This window comes from Opisthorchis viverrini (genome assembly GCF_000715545.1).
Source record: "Opisthorchis viverrini unplaced genomic scaffold opera_v5_15, whole genome shotgun sequence".
Taxonomy (NCBI): Eukaryota; Metazoa; Platyhelminthes; class Trematoda; order Opisthorchiida; family Opisthorchiidae; genus Opisthorchis; species Opisthorchis viverrini.
This window is the reverse complement of record NW_008751671.1, coordinates 3,773,868-3,793,463: the sequence shown is the minus strand read 5'-3', so window position 1 is coordinate 3,793,463 and position 19,596 is coordinate 3,773,868. Positions and strand designations below refer to the sequence as shown.

General features: G+C 43.2%; 1 protein-coding gene across 1 annotated transcript in view; it reads left to right on the top strand.

The window, feature by feature from the left end:
- Nucleotides 1-4,197: 4,197 nt before the first annotated feature.
- Nucleotides 4,198-19,596, top strand: part of T265_01454 (hypothetical protein) — a gene marked incomplete at both ends in the record, with an annotated part of 17,497 nt that continues 2,098 nt past the window's right edge. Inside the window, 5 exons of the mRNA XM_009165480.1 lie at nt 4,198-4,295; nt 4,326-4,638; nt 8,159-8,399; nt 10,942-11,323; nt 15,730-16,129. Coding sequence (XP_009163744.1) covers nt 4,198-4,295; nt 4,326-4,638; nt 8,159-8,399; nt 10,942-11,323; nt 15,730-16,129 — 1,434 coding nt within the window. The remainder of the gene's footprint in view (nt 4,296-4,325; nt 4,639-8,158; nt 8,400-10,941; nt 11,324-15,729; nt 16,130-19,596) is intronic.

Sequence of the window (19,596 nt, the reverse complement as noted above, 5' to 3'; positions counted from 1 at the left end):
ACTCCCCATCAACCGGCGACTGACAAATGATGAATTGAAAGAGTGTTGTACCCTTTCGAAATATGGTGCTCCGTCACCTGAGATTCGGCAGTACGTCGCCGACCGCTTTGGAAGGGTACTCACTATCGAGGATGTGCGTAACTATCGCGTGAAAAGTCGACCTCCATTGTTAAGAGTCGTTGGTTACCTTTTAGTCGGTTCCTTAGATGACATGCCATCCGTCACAGCCAAGTTTCGACAGTGCGGTCGGGTGCTGCTGGTGGATTCGGACGACGGTGTTCCCTGTGGTCTCTGTGGTCGGCCAACTGACCCTGCTGATTGATGGTGTCAACGTGATCGACTCCCATACCACCGTTATTGCTGCGGCAATGAGCCATGCCCGCTGTGTGGAGAAAATCTTCAGGCGCGTTAACCAGGTGAGTAATAATAATAATAATGTATATTAGTTTCCGGTCAGTCTACTGACCGGCCAGATAAAAGAGCATGCTTTGATGTCGATCTTGATCAGTCCGTGGAGGACAAGCCGAGTCTGCCCCGTAAGACAGTCGCAATCAAACTGTTTTGTCCAATTTCGGAGTTGATGGGGACCGTAATTTGAGGCCCAATTTCTTAGCATACGGCTTGTGGACCTTGCTTTCGAATCCCTTGATGACGAGGAATTCGTGTGATTATAACTTAAATGCCGAATCAATGAATCCGTGGCGGTCCGCAACGACTGTATATTTATCCCTCATCCCGGGAATGGGAATTATGAACCACTAGGTAAGCAAACAACTAAAATTTCATTGCATCCAGATGCTTAAATGCCGTTCCCGAAGATTAATTGCTTGCCCATTTCCCGTTTCAGAATCCTTGTCGTGAATTGGAACTTAAGAAAATGAAAAATTGAGTGACTACCAATTAGGCTTGTATCAGTGATGTTAATGAATAAAATGCAATTCGCCACTGGGGTTTTCGTAGATTCCTGGCGGGCGCATTATCAACGCGTGGAGTTATGAGTATGGAGCGCCCGTCGTTGTCCCTTGTATCACGTTACCGTGCATAGTTGAGGCCTCATAATCTGCGTCGCGAATAGCAGCTACGCTGAGTAGTCGAGGTGAGCGACAGCTCATTGTTTCGGGTAATGGAGGGAGTGGTCGAGGGGGTACAATCAAGAGTAGGAGTTGGGAGCGTGTTATCAAATTGGGTGGTGATTGCAGTTTGACAGGTGATGACCACCGTTGATCTTTGGGTTAGTCTCTTATGTGTTGCCGGGACGTTGTGGTTAACAACGAGCATGTGTACGGGCCTGGCAGTTACTATAGATAGCCACCGTAGGTTACATCGACTACAATTGTGATGTTTACTGAAGGTAGCTAACATAAAAGGCATCGAGTAAGTATGAGTATAACGATAAATAGCCAAGTTAGGTGACTTCGAGCTGTGAGTATAACAGGCTGTCAGATTTTGCTATCACCCATAGTTGAGTCCTTGTTTTTACCGGTCGGCATATGTATTGGATTGATGTTTACTGTAGGTAGCGGAAATAAGCAACATCGCGTATAGTATGAAAGACCGTCAGCTTTATATTCAACGTTGCACATAGACACAGGTCTTGCAATTACGATAAGCAGCCAAGGTAGGCGATATCAACTTCAGTTACGAGCATGACCGGCAGCCGTTGGTTGTTAAGATGTCACGCATAGTTGGAACCTGGTTTCTATCGGCCCGCATAGATACTGGCTTGAGGTTTACTGTAGGTAGAGGGCGGGTACGGCAGTGAAGATCGGTGTTTACCACTGATTTCATGCTCTCCATGATGATATAAGTAGCAGACGTAAGCGAGAGCGCGCACATTTATGGGTATGACGGGCCATCGTTGGCAGTTAAATCAGGACACTTCGCATAGCTGAGGCCTACTATACAGCGTCGCATATAGGCACTGGCCTAGCAGTTTCAATAAGTAGTCAAGGTAGGCGATATCGTGTACAGTTTTGAGTATTAGGTCCATCGTTCGCCATTAGATTAGGTATGTATGCACAAGGACACTGACTCAACATGTACGATCAGCAGCCACGTTAGATGACTTCGAGTACAGTTGTGCGTATAACAGGCTGTCAGATGTGGCTATCACGCATAGCTGAGGCCTTATTTTTACCGGTCGGCATATATATTGCACTGAAGCTTACTGTGGCTAGCGAAGACAAGCGGCATCGCGTATAGTTAAGGGTATAAAAGACCGTCATTGACCATCGGATTATGTTACTGTGCATAGGTGCAGTCCCATTATCAACGTTGCACATAGACGCGGGCCTAGCAGTTACAACAGGTATTCGAGATGAGTGAAAACCAGTAGAGATACGAGCACAAGGGGTCGTCGTTGCTCATTGGATTGGGCTGTACGCATATGTGAGGAACCGTAATTAGCGTCGCACATAGACACGGATCCAGCAGCTACAATACGTAGCCGAGGTGAGTGCCAACGGCTAACGTCATCGTGGTGACCGTTTTATGGTGATCACCACCTATAGAACATCATAGTTATAATAGGAAAGACGCTCACAAACATCTCATAACATTGTACTATCTAAAGCTAATCATGCATATCTGAGAAAGGAGATCATCCACAGATGGCCCCTGCACTGCCCCCGCAAGTTTGTGCTGTTATCTAACTTTATTGCAATTAATGGAATATGAGGTCCAAGAGGAAAGTGTGTTGTGAGCAGGTTCGCCGAACAAAAATACCTCATTTGTTAAATCTGAGGTGTCTAAAGCAAACAAACGCCTACGACTGATCCTACAGGGTGGTATTTGCATTAAATACTCTTAAGATATTAGTTTATTCTTCAGGAACACCGAGAAACGCCAAAATATGCTAAAGTGCAATCTCGTGTTTTATGTCGCGTAAACCGGTAAAAAATGCAAATCGGCGATGGTCAATGACCTTTGCATTTCGCTCACTTAAACAAAATGCCACGTGCAGCATGTCACGGGAAGGTGCAAATTGATTAGACTAACTCCCCATTAAAACAGCAACTTCGAAAACCCTATAGTTTCGGCGAACTCAATTTGAGTGTGCCAATAGCCTGCGGCGGCAAAGCCAACGTCAGCCATTAAAACACGAATTCCGCGCCAATAGTGGACTCCGAATTCGTTTAAACAACTTCTAATAAAACTGCGGCAGCATGGGGAGATCTTAGGCACTTGTATGATTACCATCAAGTGCCAAAATTTTATGTTACATTTCCCTTTTGGAAATTTACGGCGTGAGTTTGGAACGCGGCTATATCGCTCCTTCCTTCAGACTACCATTCTAATCTGACACCAAACGCGATTCATGTTGCTCCGAGACTACGAGTTCTGGATTATTTTTTGGGTGTCTACTCACTGGGCCTACTGCACCCGTCTTATTTGAACCGTGGATCGAGTGTAATGTAGTTCCGGAAGCTGAAGCAACTATGTCACGTATTACGGCTGCCGTTTCTGTACGCTGTCCCTTCCACACCGTCATAAAGGGTAGCCAGGCGCGGATCGAGCTAATGCAAACGAAATGACCTGTGTTCTCACTCAGAACTAAAACTGCAAAATTGTTTAAACCCATGGAAATTTTCATGCGTTTTTTCGACTTCGTTGTCAGTGTAAATACCCGTGGAGATATTTTTGATTAACAAGTAACGGTACAACAATTCAATCGAGCATGTAAGGGTAGCAAAATATGTCTGTTACAACAGACGTTGTGGATAGCAATTCAAGGTAGGTAGCACTTCCTTGTGGTTGAATTCTCCGCATCACGTTTTGAAAAGGTCTGCGTTGGTTCAAGTGACGGAACTTTCGGAGAAACCAGTGAATCCAAAACCGAAGCGTCTAGCCTCAAAGAAAGAAATTTTAGATGAATATATTAACGAGAGTACACTGGTATTGTTTTGATGTTTCTTGAAATTATTTACAGAAAGTGGTATGCAGAAAGGACGACTTGAGTGCTGTCACTGTACTGGATATCCAAATAGATGTGGGAAAAGTTTCATGTGGAAATTTCGGTGCTCTTCTTCCTAACTTGCGCCAACTGCGTCTTTCAAACAGCTACGTACCTGCCATTAGGTTCGCCAACTTACTTTGTTATCTTCATGCTTTAACAGGGAATTAGGGAGCGAATTCTCCAAAATCGAGGTGCTGTGGATGCCTCGTTGTTGTGTTACGTGTCTAGATGGTGTATCTGGCATGAAAAGTATCTCCGAACTCTACTTGGCTTTCAACGAAATCACCGACTTGAGTCCATGTTTAAGTCTAGTCCTTCTTGAGGTACTAGACCTAGAGGGGTAAGCTGACGATATTCTTGTATTTTTCAGGAACCTCGTAGGAAATAGGGAGAATCTAACTTACCTGAAAACATGTAGCAAATTGTCAACACTAACGCTCGAGGGCAACCCTATCATCGGTAGCTGCGGTGGCGTGAAAGTAAGTTACACTTATGAAAAGATATCGTTACAGGGTTACAGAGAGCTCGTTCGGAAAACTCTGCCACAAGTTCGTGTGCTGGATGATTCTCCAGTCGAGGACCCAGCTATTAATAAAGTTACCTACGATGTAACGGATTTTGATAATGAATGGAAGTATATTAACGATGTTCTCAGGGAGGTTGGTCTAATATCCGATGGACAGGTAGGCCTCCATTGATTTTTTAAAACGCGTTGGTAGATCACCGTAAACGCTTTGTCTCTCTCCGCCGATCTTGCAAAAATGAGCAGCTGGAGACCTTACTAAATTACATGTGCAAACTCAGCACCGTTTTATACGCTTACCAATATTTTAACCACGGTATTTTCAATCCAACTGCTCATATTGAAGTATTCAGTTATTATGTAAGCACAGCATCACGAAAATTATGTATTTCATTCGTGATGTTCCAAAGCAGTAGTCTGATCACGATTTTCAAAGGTACAAAATGAGGACAAAATTGGATGGTGAATAAGCCGAACAGAGTAGGATTAAACCTTGAACAATGAAGCTTATTGTCCCAATGCTGTGATAATAAATGCATGACTTCACATGCCGCTAAACTTGAAGATCATTTTTGAAGCGCACTAAAATGCGTCGGATGAAAGTTTGAAGATGTTTGGGTATAAAGCAATTGCTAATGTTGACTGTTATGTAACCAACAGCACAGCTGAAGTGGAGTCAGTTCTCATGGATTTTTACTTGAGTATCTAGTAAAGGTGGTCCGACGTGCTTTTGGTGAAAGTTGAACTCATTCGCGGTAAAATTGACTTGTAACACTGGGTGTAATATTTTTGTGATTATTCCTACTGCTTTTCGTTTGCAATCATCGGGTAACTTTCGTACTATATTCGGGTCACCCCCTTTGTATAACTCAATAACATTCTCAGTTCTGTTGGTTGATATCACTGTTGGAGTTTGCTAAGTTCACACTTAAACATATTTTAGTGGCAGTGAATTATGATCAGGCAGTCTGTATCGAGTTCTCGATCTTTGATAATTTCTTGCCTGCGCGGCCCACATATATCTGGAACACTAAAGCTTGGGATAAACTTATGACTTATTTTAACTGTTCTTCCGCGTGATGGGGTAATATTCTTTGCAACACACATGGACGATGTCCTTTCACTTTCGTGTCCCGTCAAAAAAGAGCTGGCTAGTGGTGTTCAGTCAATAATATCCGGTATATTTCTGAAGTTATTTGCTCAAATAAAACTGCACCTTACCCCGTAATTCTTATCTTTGGATCTTTCTGATGCAAATAAGTTTTGACAATAACTCAGGTACACTTCAACGTACAACCCACATTGCTACTACGGTTTCCTTTTGGTTGAACGTTTGAAACAACAAGAATAATTGACGAAACCAATGGCGCTTCTTTACGGTCTTGGTCTTGATCGCATTGCCATAATCGACAGCTTAACATCCGTATTGAACTCTGATATAATGTTGTCGATGATGATGATATTTTCTGCGGCGCAAACATAAGTTATCTGAAGGCCCAATTGTGAGGAGAAGAGTAGACAAGAATGTGGAAGAAACTTTGTGCCAGCCTACTCCAAAAATTCAAAATTATATAATCTCCAGACAGGCATTTGGCCAATATGGATAGGAGCTGACAAAAATAATGCCACTGATAGCCTTATAGCCATTTCTTTCAGCCTGCCTGACTATCACACAGGAATCACGCGGATGCCATCCTGTAAGGCCAGTCCCAGAGAGGTTACTTCGATTCTTTTATATCCCTCTGTCAGGATAAAGACCAACCTAAAATTAGCAAAAAAACAGAACCCTTTTTGGTACAACGATTTTTTGGTCTGAGTAACGTTTGGCTTACCCGCCGCAGTTTTGATGCTGGACACGTCCTTTGATTGCACTTCTGGCTGCACAACTAAATGCTCGTTTCCTATCTGTTTCTTTGCGAATTCGCCGATACTTGCCTACATGAGCCATGTTTCTGATAGACGTCCCATGTCCGCGACTTGCATGATCCAGGTCTGGAAACCGTACAACAAAATGGTTCATACGGTATCCTGGTGCACAAATCCCTTGAGATTCATGGATAAGTCGCTTTTCCTCCATTTATCCCACATTAGCAAACGCGACCCGAGTTTTTCAGACTTGCGAATTGATTTCAAACCACATTTGGAACTAATGAAACTTTTTGATACACTGCACATCCTGGAGTGCCCTTGCCTGGGTTGTAAGTGCCCTATTTAGTGACTGCATGCTTGGAAACATAACACCAAACGTTTTAGATGAAGAAGAATACAAACAGGCGAAATGAATTGCGCCGGTTTGTCAAAAACTCTGCTCATTTTTCTCATTTTCGGAGACGAGAACGATAATACATGTATATCTCAGATTGACAAGATTTTCATCAGTAGCTGTCCGAACAGCAAGAGTTGGAGCATCCTACAGTATCTCATTTTCTCACAGATTACAAGATAAAATAAGAATAAAGAGATTGGGAATTATTCTCCGACATCATTTTGTCTACGGAAGTTCTTGGAATGATGCTCGTATGCTCCTTCGCTTCTAGGAGTTTGAAAATACAAAACGCACGGTACAATACCGTGTCAATACGACAAACTTCTCGGACACTTCTTGCTGAGAAGACATGTCAACAGAAATTAACAGGCCAACTTAGTTGATTACAACTTGAAAATCTGAGAACGCCGAAAGTGCTTATACCGATGGAATTTCTTGTGTCTGGTTTTACGTTCACCTTGTAGAGGAGCTTCATTTGCTCGATTTACCTATTTAGCTATTTGATCTCAATTCTAATAACAAAATATCTCATCCATTAGTGATTGGGGATTGTTATTAAGCTTCAAAGTGCAGCTTCTGAAGCGGGACAAGTGTAACGTTTTGGAATGTTGATGCGCTACGAATAAAGGACCAAGTAAAAAGCTCGTTCGTCAGTGCTTGTAATTTCACATAAACTTATGAACTTTAACAGTGACAGATGTTCACATTCTTGCCAACTTACGTATGATGATGGAGAAAAAACAAAGATGGACCAGGATTACAGAAAATTAAATTGTGCTAAGAAGAAATCTACCAAAAAAGTTCTTGGGGATCCTTTGGTAGTTTTCAACTCCTCCTTATCCGCAACTTGAAGATAAGGGGTAGCAAATCTTGAGTTTTTTCCTTGAACTTTTTTAAACCACGTAAATTTGCTGTAACTTAACGAGAACTCCATTGGGTGAGTTGTTGTTACTACACTCAGTAGTATCATATTATGGCAAATTCACTTTAGTTATTGCGTTATCAACGGAGATAATCCCTACGGACAAAGTAACCTAGTCTGCATAGCCGTCACTCGATGGGGAAGCATATTGACGGATCGATGCAGTTCGTGTAGAGTTATGAATGTTGCCCACAGTGAGAAATCGAGTCAGTCAGTGCTCCGAAATTTTGATTCTACTGCCCTGCTGTTCAACTGTGTAGCATCATGTTGTGCTCTGTGTTAGCACAAAGCAAATGTTCAGCTTGACTTTAATCCAACATATGAAGCCATTCAACTTGACATTGTTCAAGCCTGTCGCTTATTCGTTTTTTCCGATGAGTGTTTTTCTGCTCCTATCTATGAGGTGATGTGCTACATACATTGTTGAGCAAATAGTATTCTTTACCGTGAGTTAACCAGTATCAGTCAGTGTCACTTTCGATTTTGAAACAGATGAAATCAGCTGAAAAAGACAACGAACAATGCAAAGCCATACAACCTTCAGCACCATCATCCACTGCCCCGAACCCGGTAATTTATCCTGGACGGCCTGGAAGTGGGATACGACCGAGTTCGGCACAGAAGCGCCTGAGGTCGGTAAAAGCAGGGCGAACGGAATCACCGAATCTCCCTCAAGCTTCATCGATCTCATTGCGTCCAGCATCGAGTTCATCCCAAATCACGGAAACCGAGGGTATGTTTTCTACAACGTATATTTTGTTCTTGGGGATTTAAACGGGTTAGAGCTGAAAAAATCCTGAATGAAGGATCCGCTATTCTTATTCGCACGAGACTGTTTGGTTGCTAAAACATCTACTGGAATAGTCTGGAGCAAATGACCGTGCCTTGTCGTCAGAGTTTTGAACCAAAGACTTTTGCTTCCTGACTAGTTTTGGACGCCCTAACAGTATCTCAGCCGACATAGCCATGAACTTCAAAGACAAAAAAACTTCATGCCACATCGGCCGTCGACTGATGACATCAATCTGGTCACCTATTCACCCCGAAAACGTGCGACCACTAGCGTCTTTTATCCTTCTTCATCGTTACCTTCTCTCTCCCGATCTACCTCACTTGACACTCACTCTTCTGTAGTACCCAGCTATAGGAACGTCAGTCAGGCACCTGTGTAATTGATACATTGCACGCCAACATTCATATCTACAGCTTTGTGTCCGCTATAAAGGCCTCGTTTCCTTGTTTCAAATACAGTTTCTAACGTAAGAACTACCGGGTAGATTCTGGAAAATGCCGCTCTCGCGCCTACTCTAGACATTCCGTCGATTTAGGTATGCTGAATCTTAAAACTTTGAATAAAAGGTCGAACTACTGTCACTTGATTTAGGTCGAACTCTCTAGTTAGGAGCTGTAGACAACGAAATTTGAGGGCTTCTGAAGCTATTGTAGCGGGTTACGCTGGTGTTTTCATAGACCTCAGCTCACTCGAATGGATATCTACAAACATTCGATCTTGCATTGTCCGAATTTTCACTTGAAAATTCGCACTGGTCGAAACGTCGTGCGCTCTCTGTTTTTCATGCCCATTTTTGCACTAACGAACTGCGGCTCCGTTTTATTAGACGACACATTCAGTTGCAAGACTTTATTTAGATAAACTGACATGATTATGCAGCAGCGGAGCACCATTCTTCTCCGCTGGTACTGTTGTCAAGGATGGTGATGATAATGATAGTCCTCCATAAGGAAACTCTTTTCCACCCTGAGAGCTCGGATGTAGTTACAGCGCAGGAATATTTCAGCGCACATGTAGGACATCTGCGTCCATTAGAAATCATGCCTTAAGTCCATGTTTAGCCTGAGAGCACATTACAGTGATAATGTTGAACGTATTTTGCAACTTTGCGATGATCACCGGTTGTTTCACAGCAGTACTGTGCTTAGACGCAGTTGACACCATTGTCTTACCTGGCGTTCCTCTGCCTTTGAGCAGCCTCGGAGGCAAACTGACCACGTTGCCATGGCGTGGCTCAGTTGTTGATTGTCAATCATTTTAGATTACACTGGTGGATTCAGATCACCTTCTTTACGGGGCAGTTTTTTCCAGGTAAGCCACAAAAAGGAGCCTTTATTCAGTTGTAGAAAATTTTCTTGAACCAAAAGTTAATACAAATACATCAAAGCCAAAGCAAACATACCAAAGCATACCAATTATGCACACGTGGCCTCAAAGGGAGGACAAAAATGGGATGAGATTTGGTGCTCCTAAGCACATACACGGAAGCCACTAGATTTCAGAACAATCACTGTCTTTTTGGACTCGAGCAAAATTCGGCTAAATGGCCACTTAGATGACAGCCCAAACGCAGTCTGTGTGTGGACAGATAGACATCGTAGGACCAGAAATTCGTATAAATGGAAGAGACCAGTGCGCCTTAAATACACAGAGTCTATGTTTACTAATCAGCCAATCAGGTCCCAAAACGTCTTCCGTAGGTAATCTACCCAAAGTTAATATTGGAAACCCAATATATAATAAAAATCAGCGTATAGATTGATGAGCTGGATGTCTTCAACTTCTCCCGAACAAACTCGTTTCAGGCACGGGGCGAGAAACGCAGTCTTCACGCACAGTCAGCCCACTCGTTAATCCTGCCGGCAATTTGAGAGACACACGTACCTTATTTGAAAGCAAACACACACACACACACTCTATATATATATATGCTTTTCGCCTGAAGTGAAGTTTGCATTTGGCTCTCAGACCAAGCCAAGCGGTATCTCGGGGCTATAAGCAATCTCAAATGTATGTGTCCCAGAAGCAATACCACACATCCCTATTTCCTCGTTTTACCTATCTCTGCTGAACTTGCATTTGATCTGTCTGTCTTAATTTGGCCTAATTTGACCTTTTCGAGATTGTACCTAACTATACGCTTACCAGGGCGAGATGGCCTACGTGGTTAGAGCGCTAATTTACTGACCGAAAGGTTCGTGTTTCGAATCCGACCTCCACCACTCGGCTTCCCCTGTCTAGGCTTGGGCAACCTGGCAGTATCCTAGCCCTCGTGCTTCCTTCGGGTGGCATGGCAGCTAGGCACCGGAAGGGTGCTACAGCTGAACGCTATACGCTTACCAGGATATGGCATACGCGAACCACCGGACGAAATGTTATGTTCCTTGCTTACTACTTCATTGTCGTTCATCTATGCGCTTGGATATCTAACATAGTGGTTCCGGGGATGTATTACATTGTTACTCCCATTTCGTTCATTTAGTTCCATCTGAGAGTGATGAAACAACTTCAGAGTTAACCACGGGTCAAGTTGTATGCGGTGGCATTAGCGGGGCACTTCGTACTCGGCGGGGTTCACTGAGAGCCAGACCAACTGACGTACAGAACAGCGTGGCCAAACTCGATCAAGGTCCCCCAAGGAATAGAAAGAAAGGTGTGATGAAGAAAAAGGAAACATCCGGAGAGGAGTTGGAGAAGAGTCGAGACTATGGAAAACTGAAAGCAACCAGGGAGCTGGCACGGAAACAACGTACGAAGATCAAAGACCCAGCATCACTCGCCATTTTAGAAGAAGAAGATGCCTTGGAAGCCGAATGCGAATCGGTGCTTAATGAACTTGCTGCTTGGCGGAAACAAAACATAAAGTAAAGAGCTAACTGACGCTTAGCTTTCTTTGCGCTTTAATTGTTCCCGTCGATACGGTTTACTTTGACCAAATTAAGCAAGACATCAGTACCTCTAGAATGTTCTGTAGATACTGAAAACTGTAGTTCCCCTCGAGTTCTACTACGCGATTACGACTGAAAAATGGTGATAATATCAGTTTTCAGCTGTAGTTCTTAAGCATCATATTCGTTGTTCCATAATCTGAACCCCCCACGCTTGTATTCTCATGCGTTATGTTGTACAGGATTCATCTCTGCTGTACGTCCCTTTGCAGAAGAATTTCCCTATGCGGCCTAAAGTGCAGTTGAGATGCTCCTTGATAAAGCAGCGTTACAGAATTTTCCACTTTGGAGTAATCAACTGCGCGAGTGTAATAGTGAGCTGCGCTGAAAAAAAAACTGAAATTAAACGAAACCCACCCCACAACCTTGAATCACATGACGTGATTCTGCGCTGATGCGGGTTGCTGGTGTTATATCTTGTTAAAGTACAAGTTACGCAGTCGGTCAGAGGACCACCTGTGGATCAAAGGTGATGTTTAAATATTCTTTGACTGCGGATCCGAATCCACATTAGGGATCAAAGATTGTATCTGATTATTGGTAGGAAAGAAACACCACTTAAGGATTCAAATAGTTTTTGAAGCACATCTGAACCATTCTTTCCATGATGAAAACAGAAATTAAAAGAGTATAATCAATGCTGATAAGTGCTGGGACAAACGTATGTCCCACTAAATGACAAACATACCCTTAGTTCTGAACCAATTAGGCTGAATGTGAACGTGCTTCAATCTTGAAAATTGGCAATTAGTCCTTGTTATGCCTAGGCTACGAAACTTACGTTCTTTATTAAGCCAGCTCGGCTACGGAAGACAAAGCATGTCCTTCGGTAATGAAGGAGGTTCGCTATCAAAGCCGCCTACGATGATGATGGAATTTAGGTTGTGGATAGGTTTGGCTGCTGATTCTGTCGTGATTGCTGATTTTAACCACGATTATCATGACGAAGACAATGGGAGAAATAACTGCGATGGTGATCATGATGGTGATTTCGACAACTTAATTGCCTAATTCCCAACTCCCACAACGCCGAATTAATTTGTTTTAGATAGTTTGTAGCTGACCGGAATGGCTAATAGAAGGGGATCACTAATATTGGGGCACATACACAAGGCTGGCTTCCATCCAGTACGGCAGGGTATGGATTTCTTTTATTACACCTGCGCATGTGGTAAAACAAAAAATCGCCCAGGCGTAATACCCTGTCGGTGTCTAGCTGTCATGCTACTCGAAGGGAGCACGAGGGCCTTGATACTGCAGGGTTGCCCAAGCCTAGACAGGGAAGTCGAGAGGCAGAGATCGTGTTCGAACCACGGACCTTCTGGTCAGTAAATTCACGCTCTAACCAATTAGTGAAACAAACCCTCTTCGTGTTCCGTCAGCTTCGAAATTTCAGACGAAAGCTACAGTGTAACTTAGCTTTGTGGTTACTCATCATTTATCGAGAAAATTGGTATATGGGAACAGTTGTATAACGGGATTTATTTTTATGTTATTTGTTAATAACCCATCAGTGTGACTGCCTTGTAATATCTGCCATTTGATGTTCCTTGTAGTCCGGTGAGAAGAATGATGTCATTTATTGGTTCCTAATCTTCAACGAGCTGTATATGTTTCCTAGAACTTCCGAAGTTGGGTGCTGAAAATTCACGTCCTTCGTGTGCATGCCTAAACTTAGCCCACTGTTCGTTGTTTGGGCAGTCGTTCGTGTGACAAACTCTGATTCCACCTCCGTTATTGTTCTGAGACCTTTATTTTTAATGCCTGAGAGAAGTCGTTATTCGATGCGTTCAAAACGAGAAGGATACAAGATGATAGTGCAGCAGATGGCTTTTTCTTCGTTGTGGGTTGTCTCCAACACTCAAGATTATTTCGGTGTTGAATGCTCAAAATCAGAGATGACGACAAAATCAGGAAGGCAAAGCTAAGGATATGGTCGGAATCCAAAAGGTGATTGATAGGATAGTGATTGGATTTTACACGTGAATGGGACACCGCTGTCAACGTCCCGGGTTGTTGCCTAAGAAGTGTTTACGCGGAGCGGCAACCAGCTACTAAAATATTTCCCAGTAGTATGATAAAATTATCGTTGGTATCAAAGGCACGCAGACGACATGATCATAGTCGCTGTCATACGTTGAAGACTATGTGGATTCCCCGACGCCGTTTCCACGTCATTTAGTACTACTGCTACTACTACTACCACTTGTGGCTAAGATATCAACTGATATGTGTGTGAATTGCCTACGTTTTGGTTCCTGCCCAATGGACAAGTTTTACACCAGAATCCATAATTTATTCGGTTGTTTTTAACGATTATTCGTACTGGGATTTGACCATCACACTTCATTAAGAGCTCTAAAGGAGTCGACAACGATTTAGTGATTCTCGTAGACTTCTTGTTTGCTCAAATGCGTATGGATTGTCTGGAGGACTCGGCTGTCTATACAACATTACAACATAAGTGCAACCAAATTTTGTCATCTGAAAAATCCTTCAGTATATTTATCTGGATGACGATGGTGTTGGGGAACTAAGTCTGATAGTCTACAGATTTCGAACTCGGATTTAGCGTCTATCTATCTGTACCATACAAGTGCACCAGCAGCGTGGCTTGGCAATTTGTCGAAGGATAAACATACCATTCAGTTCATGTCGCGAGAAGGGACTGCCACTTTGTAATATTCATAAGGTTGATGGAAGGAAGTAGTGTATGGTGCTGGTGTGCTGCGAATATGTGCAAGGGGAAAATGCCTATTGATGCAGGCTAGCTGAACAAGAGTCAATGTGTTTACCTGAAACTTCATTCTGTTTTTGGATCCGTTCTAGCAGCTCTGAAGTAGCTGCCTTAAAGTTTCAGGCTGGTTTTTATCGGAGTGTGCGATCCCATTACCAGTGTTACTTACTGTAATGTTCCTAGATGGAATCCAGTGGAGGCCGAACCTTTCATCGGAACGACGAGAAAGCATACATTGTTGAAGGTTTCATCTAGCTTCACGAAGTGGTGTAGAAGCGGCTCTTATGTGACATCCTAGGGGCAACTGAGTTTAGCGTTTGGGATTGGCGCTCATCTAGATGTTTATTTTACTCAAAAGCTGATTGGCACAAAACACCGACTGCTTGACGTATGATGAGCAAGGGCTCATTGAATGTTAAACCTTAGAACCTTTGATCATACAACGTTATGATGAGGACCAACTGACTTAGAAAGCTCTCTAGAAGGATCACACGACAGTAGTTGTTGAACTAACAGTCGGTGTTCGGGCATCATCAATTATCTTTTCTCCTGATCACTGCAGGTAAACATAGAAATTAATGAGGCAAACAAATCTCGGGCAATCATACACTGGCCTCCCCGGGTACAATCTGCCCGCATAGCGTTGCTTTCACATCATGATACAGCGTACAAAATGGTGGACTGCTGAGAAGTTCAAGTGAGGAGTCCTGTCAGTTGTAGGTTAATATGAGCAACCTTGACTTAAGTTTGCTGAATCACCCTATCCATGTGAAACTCTCCATTTATCCTTTTTGTAGAAAGATGCCTCCATCAACTCCTCGAATAATTTGATTAATATTTCGTTAGGGCTAATCTTCCTAGCAATTTATTTCTGGGTGAAATTTACCGCTAGACAACCGGGGAAGACTGATCACTGCGATGATTTTGTTAAATAAATAGAACTAGGGATGGAGGACGATTTCGTCTTCAGGGCTGTGATATATAGCCTTTACTCATGTAATTCGTCATCAAAGGTTTTTAATTATTCCTTCGGCTATGTTTTAGATAATGCTCAATAAACGACCTTAAGGAGGTCATTTGTTACTCAAGCAATTTTTTGTAATGGCACGTTTCGATCAAGACGATTGCTTGTCCTGCTGAATTAGACCAAAATGTATAAATCGCTGTAGAAAGATATCCCTTTTGGGTGGATTGCGCAATACGAAATCGGTAGATTTTCATGAGTTCAAATAATAAGAGATTTTAGATATCTGGACGGCCTTTTTAGAAGCAGCACTAGGATATCTCTCAGTGTATTCACATGTTAACAAATTTCTGGTACCGGTGAGTTCTGAGTCAAGCGGTTGTGCGTTTTTATCGTTTATCCAACCTTAGTTTGTCACCTTTATGTGGCCCTTGGGATGTTATGTGGAGGGTTTTCGTCAGGTTGACGTAGAAACTGACTCAAATGCACAGCACAAAAAGAATTCCGAGCATTGGAATTGTACAGTATAAACATGTGACGAATTCAGGTTACATTCTACGCCAAAGAGTATCTTTTCAAGGTTTTTCTTCTAACCGAAGACAAACGCTCATTTTATTTCAGACCGCAGATGTTTCACACAAGGAAGAATGGCATACAGGTCTCTAAGAACCGTCCTAACAACACCGAAAATGATGCAGTCCTCATGTCAACAGATAGCGAAAGTACCCTCGATGACCGCAGTGGAGCCAGTCAAACATCTGCCCGAAGTAGAAGGCTTTCTTCCCCAGAGTCCTCTCAACATTCCATTCCCCCTTTTGAACAAATCGACGAAAAGCCACAAGATAGATGGATGTCTGATGAGGGCGTGGCGAAGTTGAATGGTGACAACGCCATGCCAGGTTTACTGCCGTCCTCACGGCTGTCCAGCTTGTCGTCTAGCATATCTCGACCATTCAACCAGGCGAAGAAAGGGATCGGTTCTTTTCCTGTTCGCACACCTCTGGCCCACTCCGGACTGAAAGTAAGGCAGACTTATTGGCTGAGTTCGGTGTGTTCATCAAGGGTAAACGTGTTTTGTAGATTTAGTCCAATTATTGTGCGAAACTCAACCAAATTAGGTAGATTACTCTTTGGTTTGCGCAGTGTTGACATTACCATAAACATAAGATTACTGTGGTGCACAACACTGGCGCAAAATTCTATTTATGGCAAATAAACCCATTCAATAAATGATCTTACATAGGCCCATTCAATACACGCGTACCTTCGTAAGTCCTCCGCTGGCCTCTGGCTTTCTGTTTCATTCACCTCGGGCTTGAGTCAAACGTTAATGGAGACAAAGGAAGGTCATTACAGCCACGTTTTCACGGCAATCACATTACTGCACACAGGATTTGAGGCAGATAGAACAGCGCCCACCTCAAAGGTTTATTTTATTTGGTCCATATTCCATTTAATCAAAACATACTTTCTTGTCGGTTGCCGGCTCGTCAAGCATCCATCCAAGCGACGCTTTGTTCGACTACCTTGACCGGTCCTCCTGCGGACTAATATACAGGATTAATACTCGCACACTTCCAGGTAGTCTGATGGCAACATTATAAGTTCTAAGAATGTAAATTCCATAGAATGAAACAGCGCTTCTTAATCAACAATGTACAGTTCTACTTACGAAGCTGTTGGAAACTCGTCAGCAGATCACTACTGGCTTCACCGCGTTTGGAACCAATCAAAGGTTACTTTCGAGCCTCGGCTTAAAACCGCTTCACCTTTCGAATATATCTCAAATTTGGATCTCGAATACAAAACAGTGCTTACGGATACTCGAGGGTACGTGAATCCGACAAGAGAGACCCGATAATGAACTATTGGAGGGCTTTCAGCAAACTTACGGGCACTTTTCGTTTCAGAAGAGCTTGATAAACAATCGGTAGTTTTTATCTGGGCAACGTTTCGCTTTTGACACGAAAGCTTCATCAGGCCAAGTGAACAGGTCACCAAATTGGCCAGGTTATAAGACAGACGGGGAACGAATCAGCAAGTCCTCTTCAAACTAGATCAGTGTTGAGTGTCAATTAACAGCTCTTGTCGGCTAGCGTGGGTGTCAAAATCTTGAATTGGTGGGTTGGAGGAGTTTCAAATTACTTCCGATCGCTTTTTGTTCCTTAATCTTCCACTTCAGGGTGCTTCACTTGATGATTCACCCCGGATGCCACTGGCAGATCCTTGATCATCGGGGGACGTGAATGTTACGACAATTTAGTTGGGGGGAAGGGAGGTGCGTAAGGTTAAGTGGAGTTCAGGTGGTGACCACTCTTCCCTCTGATGATCGCACACCAACACGTGTTAACTCGAGTGACCAAAGACCGTTCTCCACACGCTTGCCAGTTCCACGCCTTCCATCCTGTTAACGCTGGGATGCTTGGCGATTTCTACTGCCTCTGCTATTAGTCTCTGTGAGGTGGACCGTAGTCCTCGCCTCAAAACCTCAACATTTTCTAAGTCTATTTTGTGCCCCGTATCCAGTGCGCGTTCCGCGATTGCCGAGTCTTTCAGTAATGCTTGATATTCATCTGCGTTTCTCGGCGGCCTGTTTATTTTTCTACTATGCTCTCTGACTCTGATGTGTAGTTCCCTGGCCGTCTGTCCTATATAGACGTTGTTTCAGTCGTTACACTTTATTTTGTAGACACAGTCCCTAGTCCTGTTTGCCGGGAGGCGATCCTTTATTTGCACCAGTGCAGAGCGCAGAGTGTTCCCCCTTTGGAAAGCTACTCTTATGTTAGCTGTGTTTAAAATTCTTCGAATTGCCTCCGATGTCCCTGGTTTATATGGGATTACAGCGGTCCCGATCCATTCCCTGTTGGGTTTCCCTACCGGTAACAGCACCCTTCGCAATTGGCGCTTAATCAAGCTAGCTGGATACCCACTACCCCGAAGTTTGCCCTTTACTTCAATTTGGGCCGCTGTCCGATCAGCTTCTTCTGTGCACAGGGCCCTTACGCGCCTAAACATTGATGACGCAATACTGGCGAATACCGATTTCGGATGGGCAGATGAGTAGTTCAAAACTGCACCAGCGTCGGTTGGCTTCTCGTACACTGTGGTCTTTAGTCTCCCCCCAACCTTTTGTGTCATGCAGTCTAAGAAGGCCAGTGTGCCCGAGGTTGACTCCATCTCCTTACTAAATTTGATCTGTGGACTCAGTTCATTCAGATAATTGTAAAACTCACTAACCTTATCCCGTTTCATGACGACGAAGATGTCATTTACATACCGCCAGAATATCCTAGGTGGGTAGGGGAATCCGGCTAAAGCTCTCTGTTTAAATTCTTCCATTAATATATTTGCCAAAACCGGGGATATTGGAGATCCTATTGCTAGACCTTGTTCTTGAGTATAAACCACTGAGTATAAACCACTGAGTTGGGTGAGGTTCAGACAGGCTTTTATGCCTTCCACTATTTCATCTACCGTAATCTGTGTTCTTTCTGAGAGCGTGGTGTCCGCTAACAGCAGTCGCTTGGCTATTTCTAAAGAATCCCCTTTTGGCACATTTGTATATAAGGAATTCACATCGAAACTTACAAGGATGTCATCTGGTTCAACTGTGACACCCGCTACTTTGTTGGCTGAGTCTGAATATCGGTCAAACTGAGTCTCGAATCAGTCTTATCTCTGCTCATTCGGTCAACAGTGTCACTGATGAGAAAGATGTTCCAGTCTCACTTTAACGCCAACCCTATTTGCAAACTTTTTATTTAACTCCATTACTTCTTATTTAATCAGGGTGGATAAAATAGACATATGAAACCACATTACCAAGTAATAAAATAGCATTGTGATTGTATGAAATGATAACTTTCTGTGATGCAGTATTTAGCACAACTTTTATCCCCCCAAAGATCAGGTCAGTCATATCAAAAGGACTTTAGAATGTAGAGTGGATACTGTAGAAAACGGAATGGTAGTCATAGCTGGTATGTACAGAAACCTTGTAAATCTCCGCAACACGAGGCTTTTTTCGTTCTTTGGAGCAAGTACGGGTTCGGTCACCTGGCTCACTGACTAACATCATCATGATGACATCAGCGTTCAACACTTCGTTGCCTTACGAAAATGATTGGCTTCAAAGCCTTATTGTGAAAAAGAGAATAAAGTGGACGGGAATGGGACTTAACGCTGGCTTCCTACAATCATACAGAGGTGCCCACATATCCAGACACTCATTCAGGAAATCTGAATAGAAACTGGTAACAAGAAGGCAATTGACATCGATTAACAGTTATATTTTGTAGCATCTTCAACTAGGCACAGTGTGGGTCACGCGGTCCTCAGCGGTAGCACCCAAACATTTCGTAATCTCTCATACTCCTCTGGCAGGTCAAGGGTTGGGCACCGGCTAGCATTTTTCATGCCACCGCTCTCCAGACCAAGATTCTGTTGATCGATTATATATACATATATATATATATATATATATATATA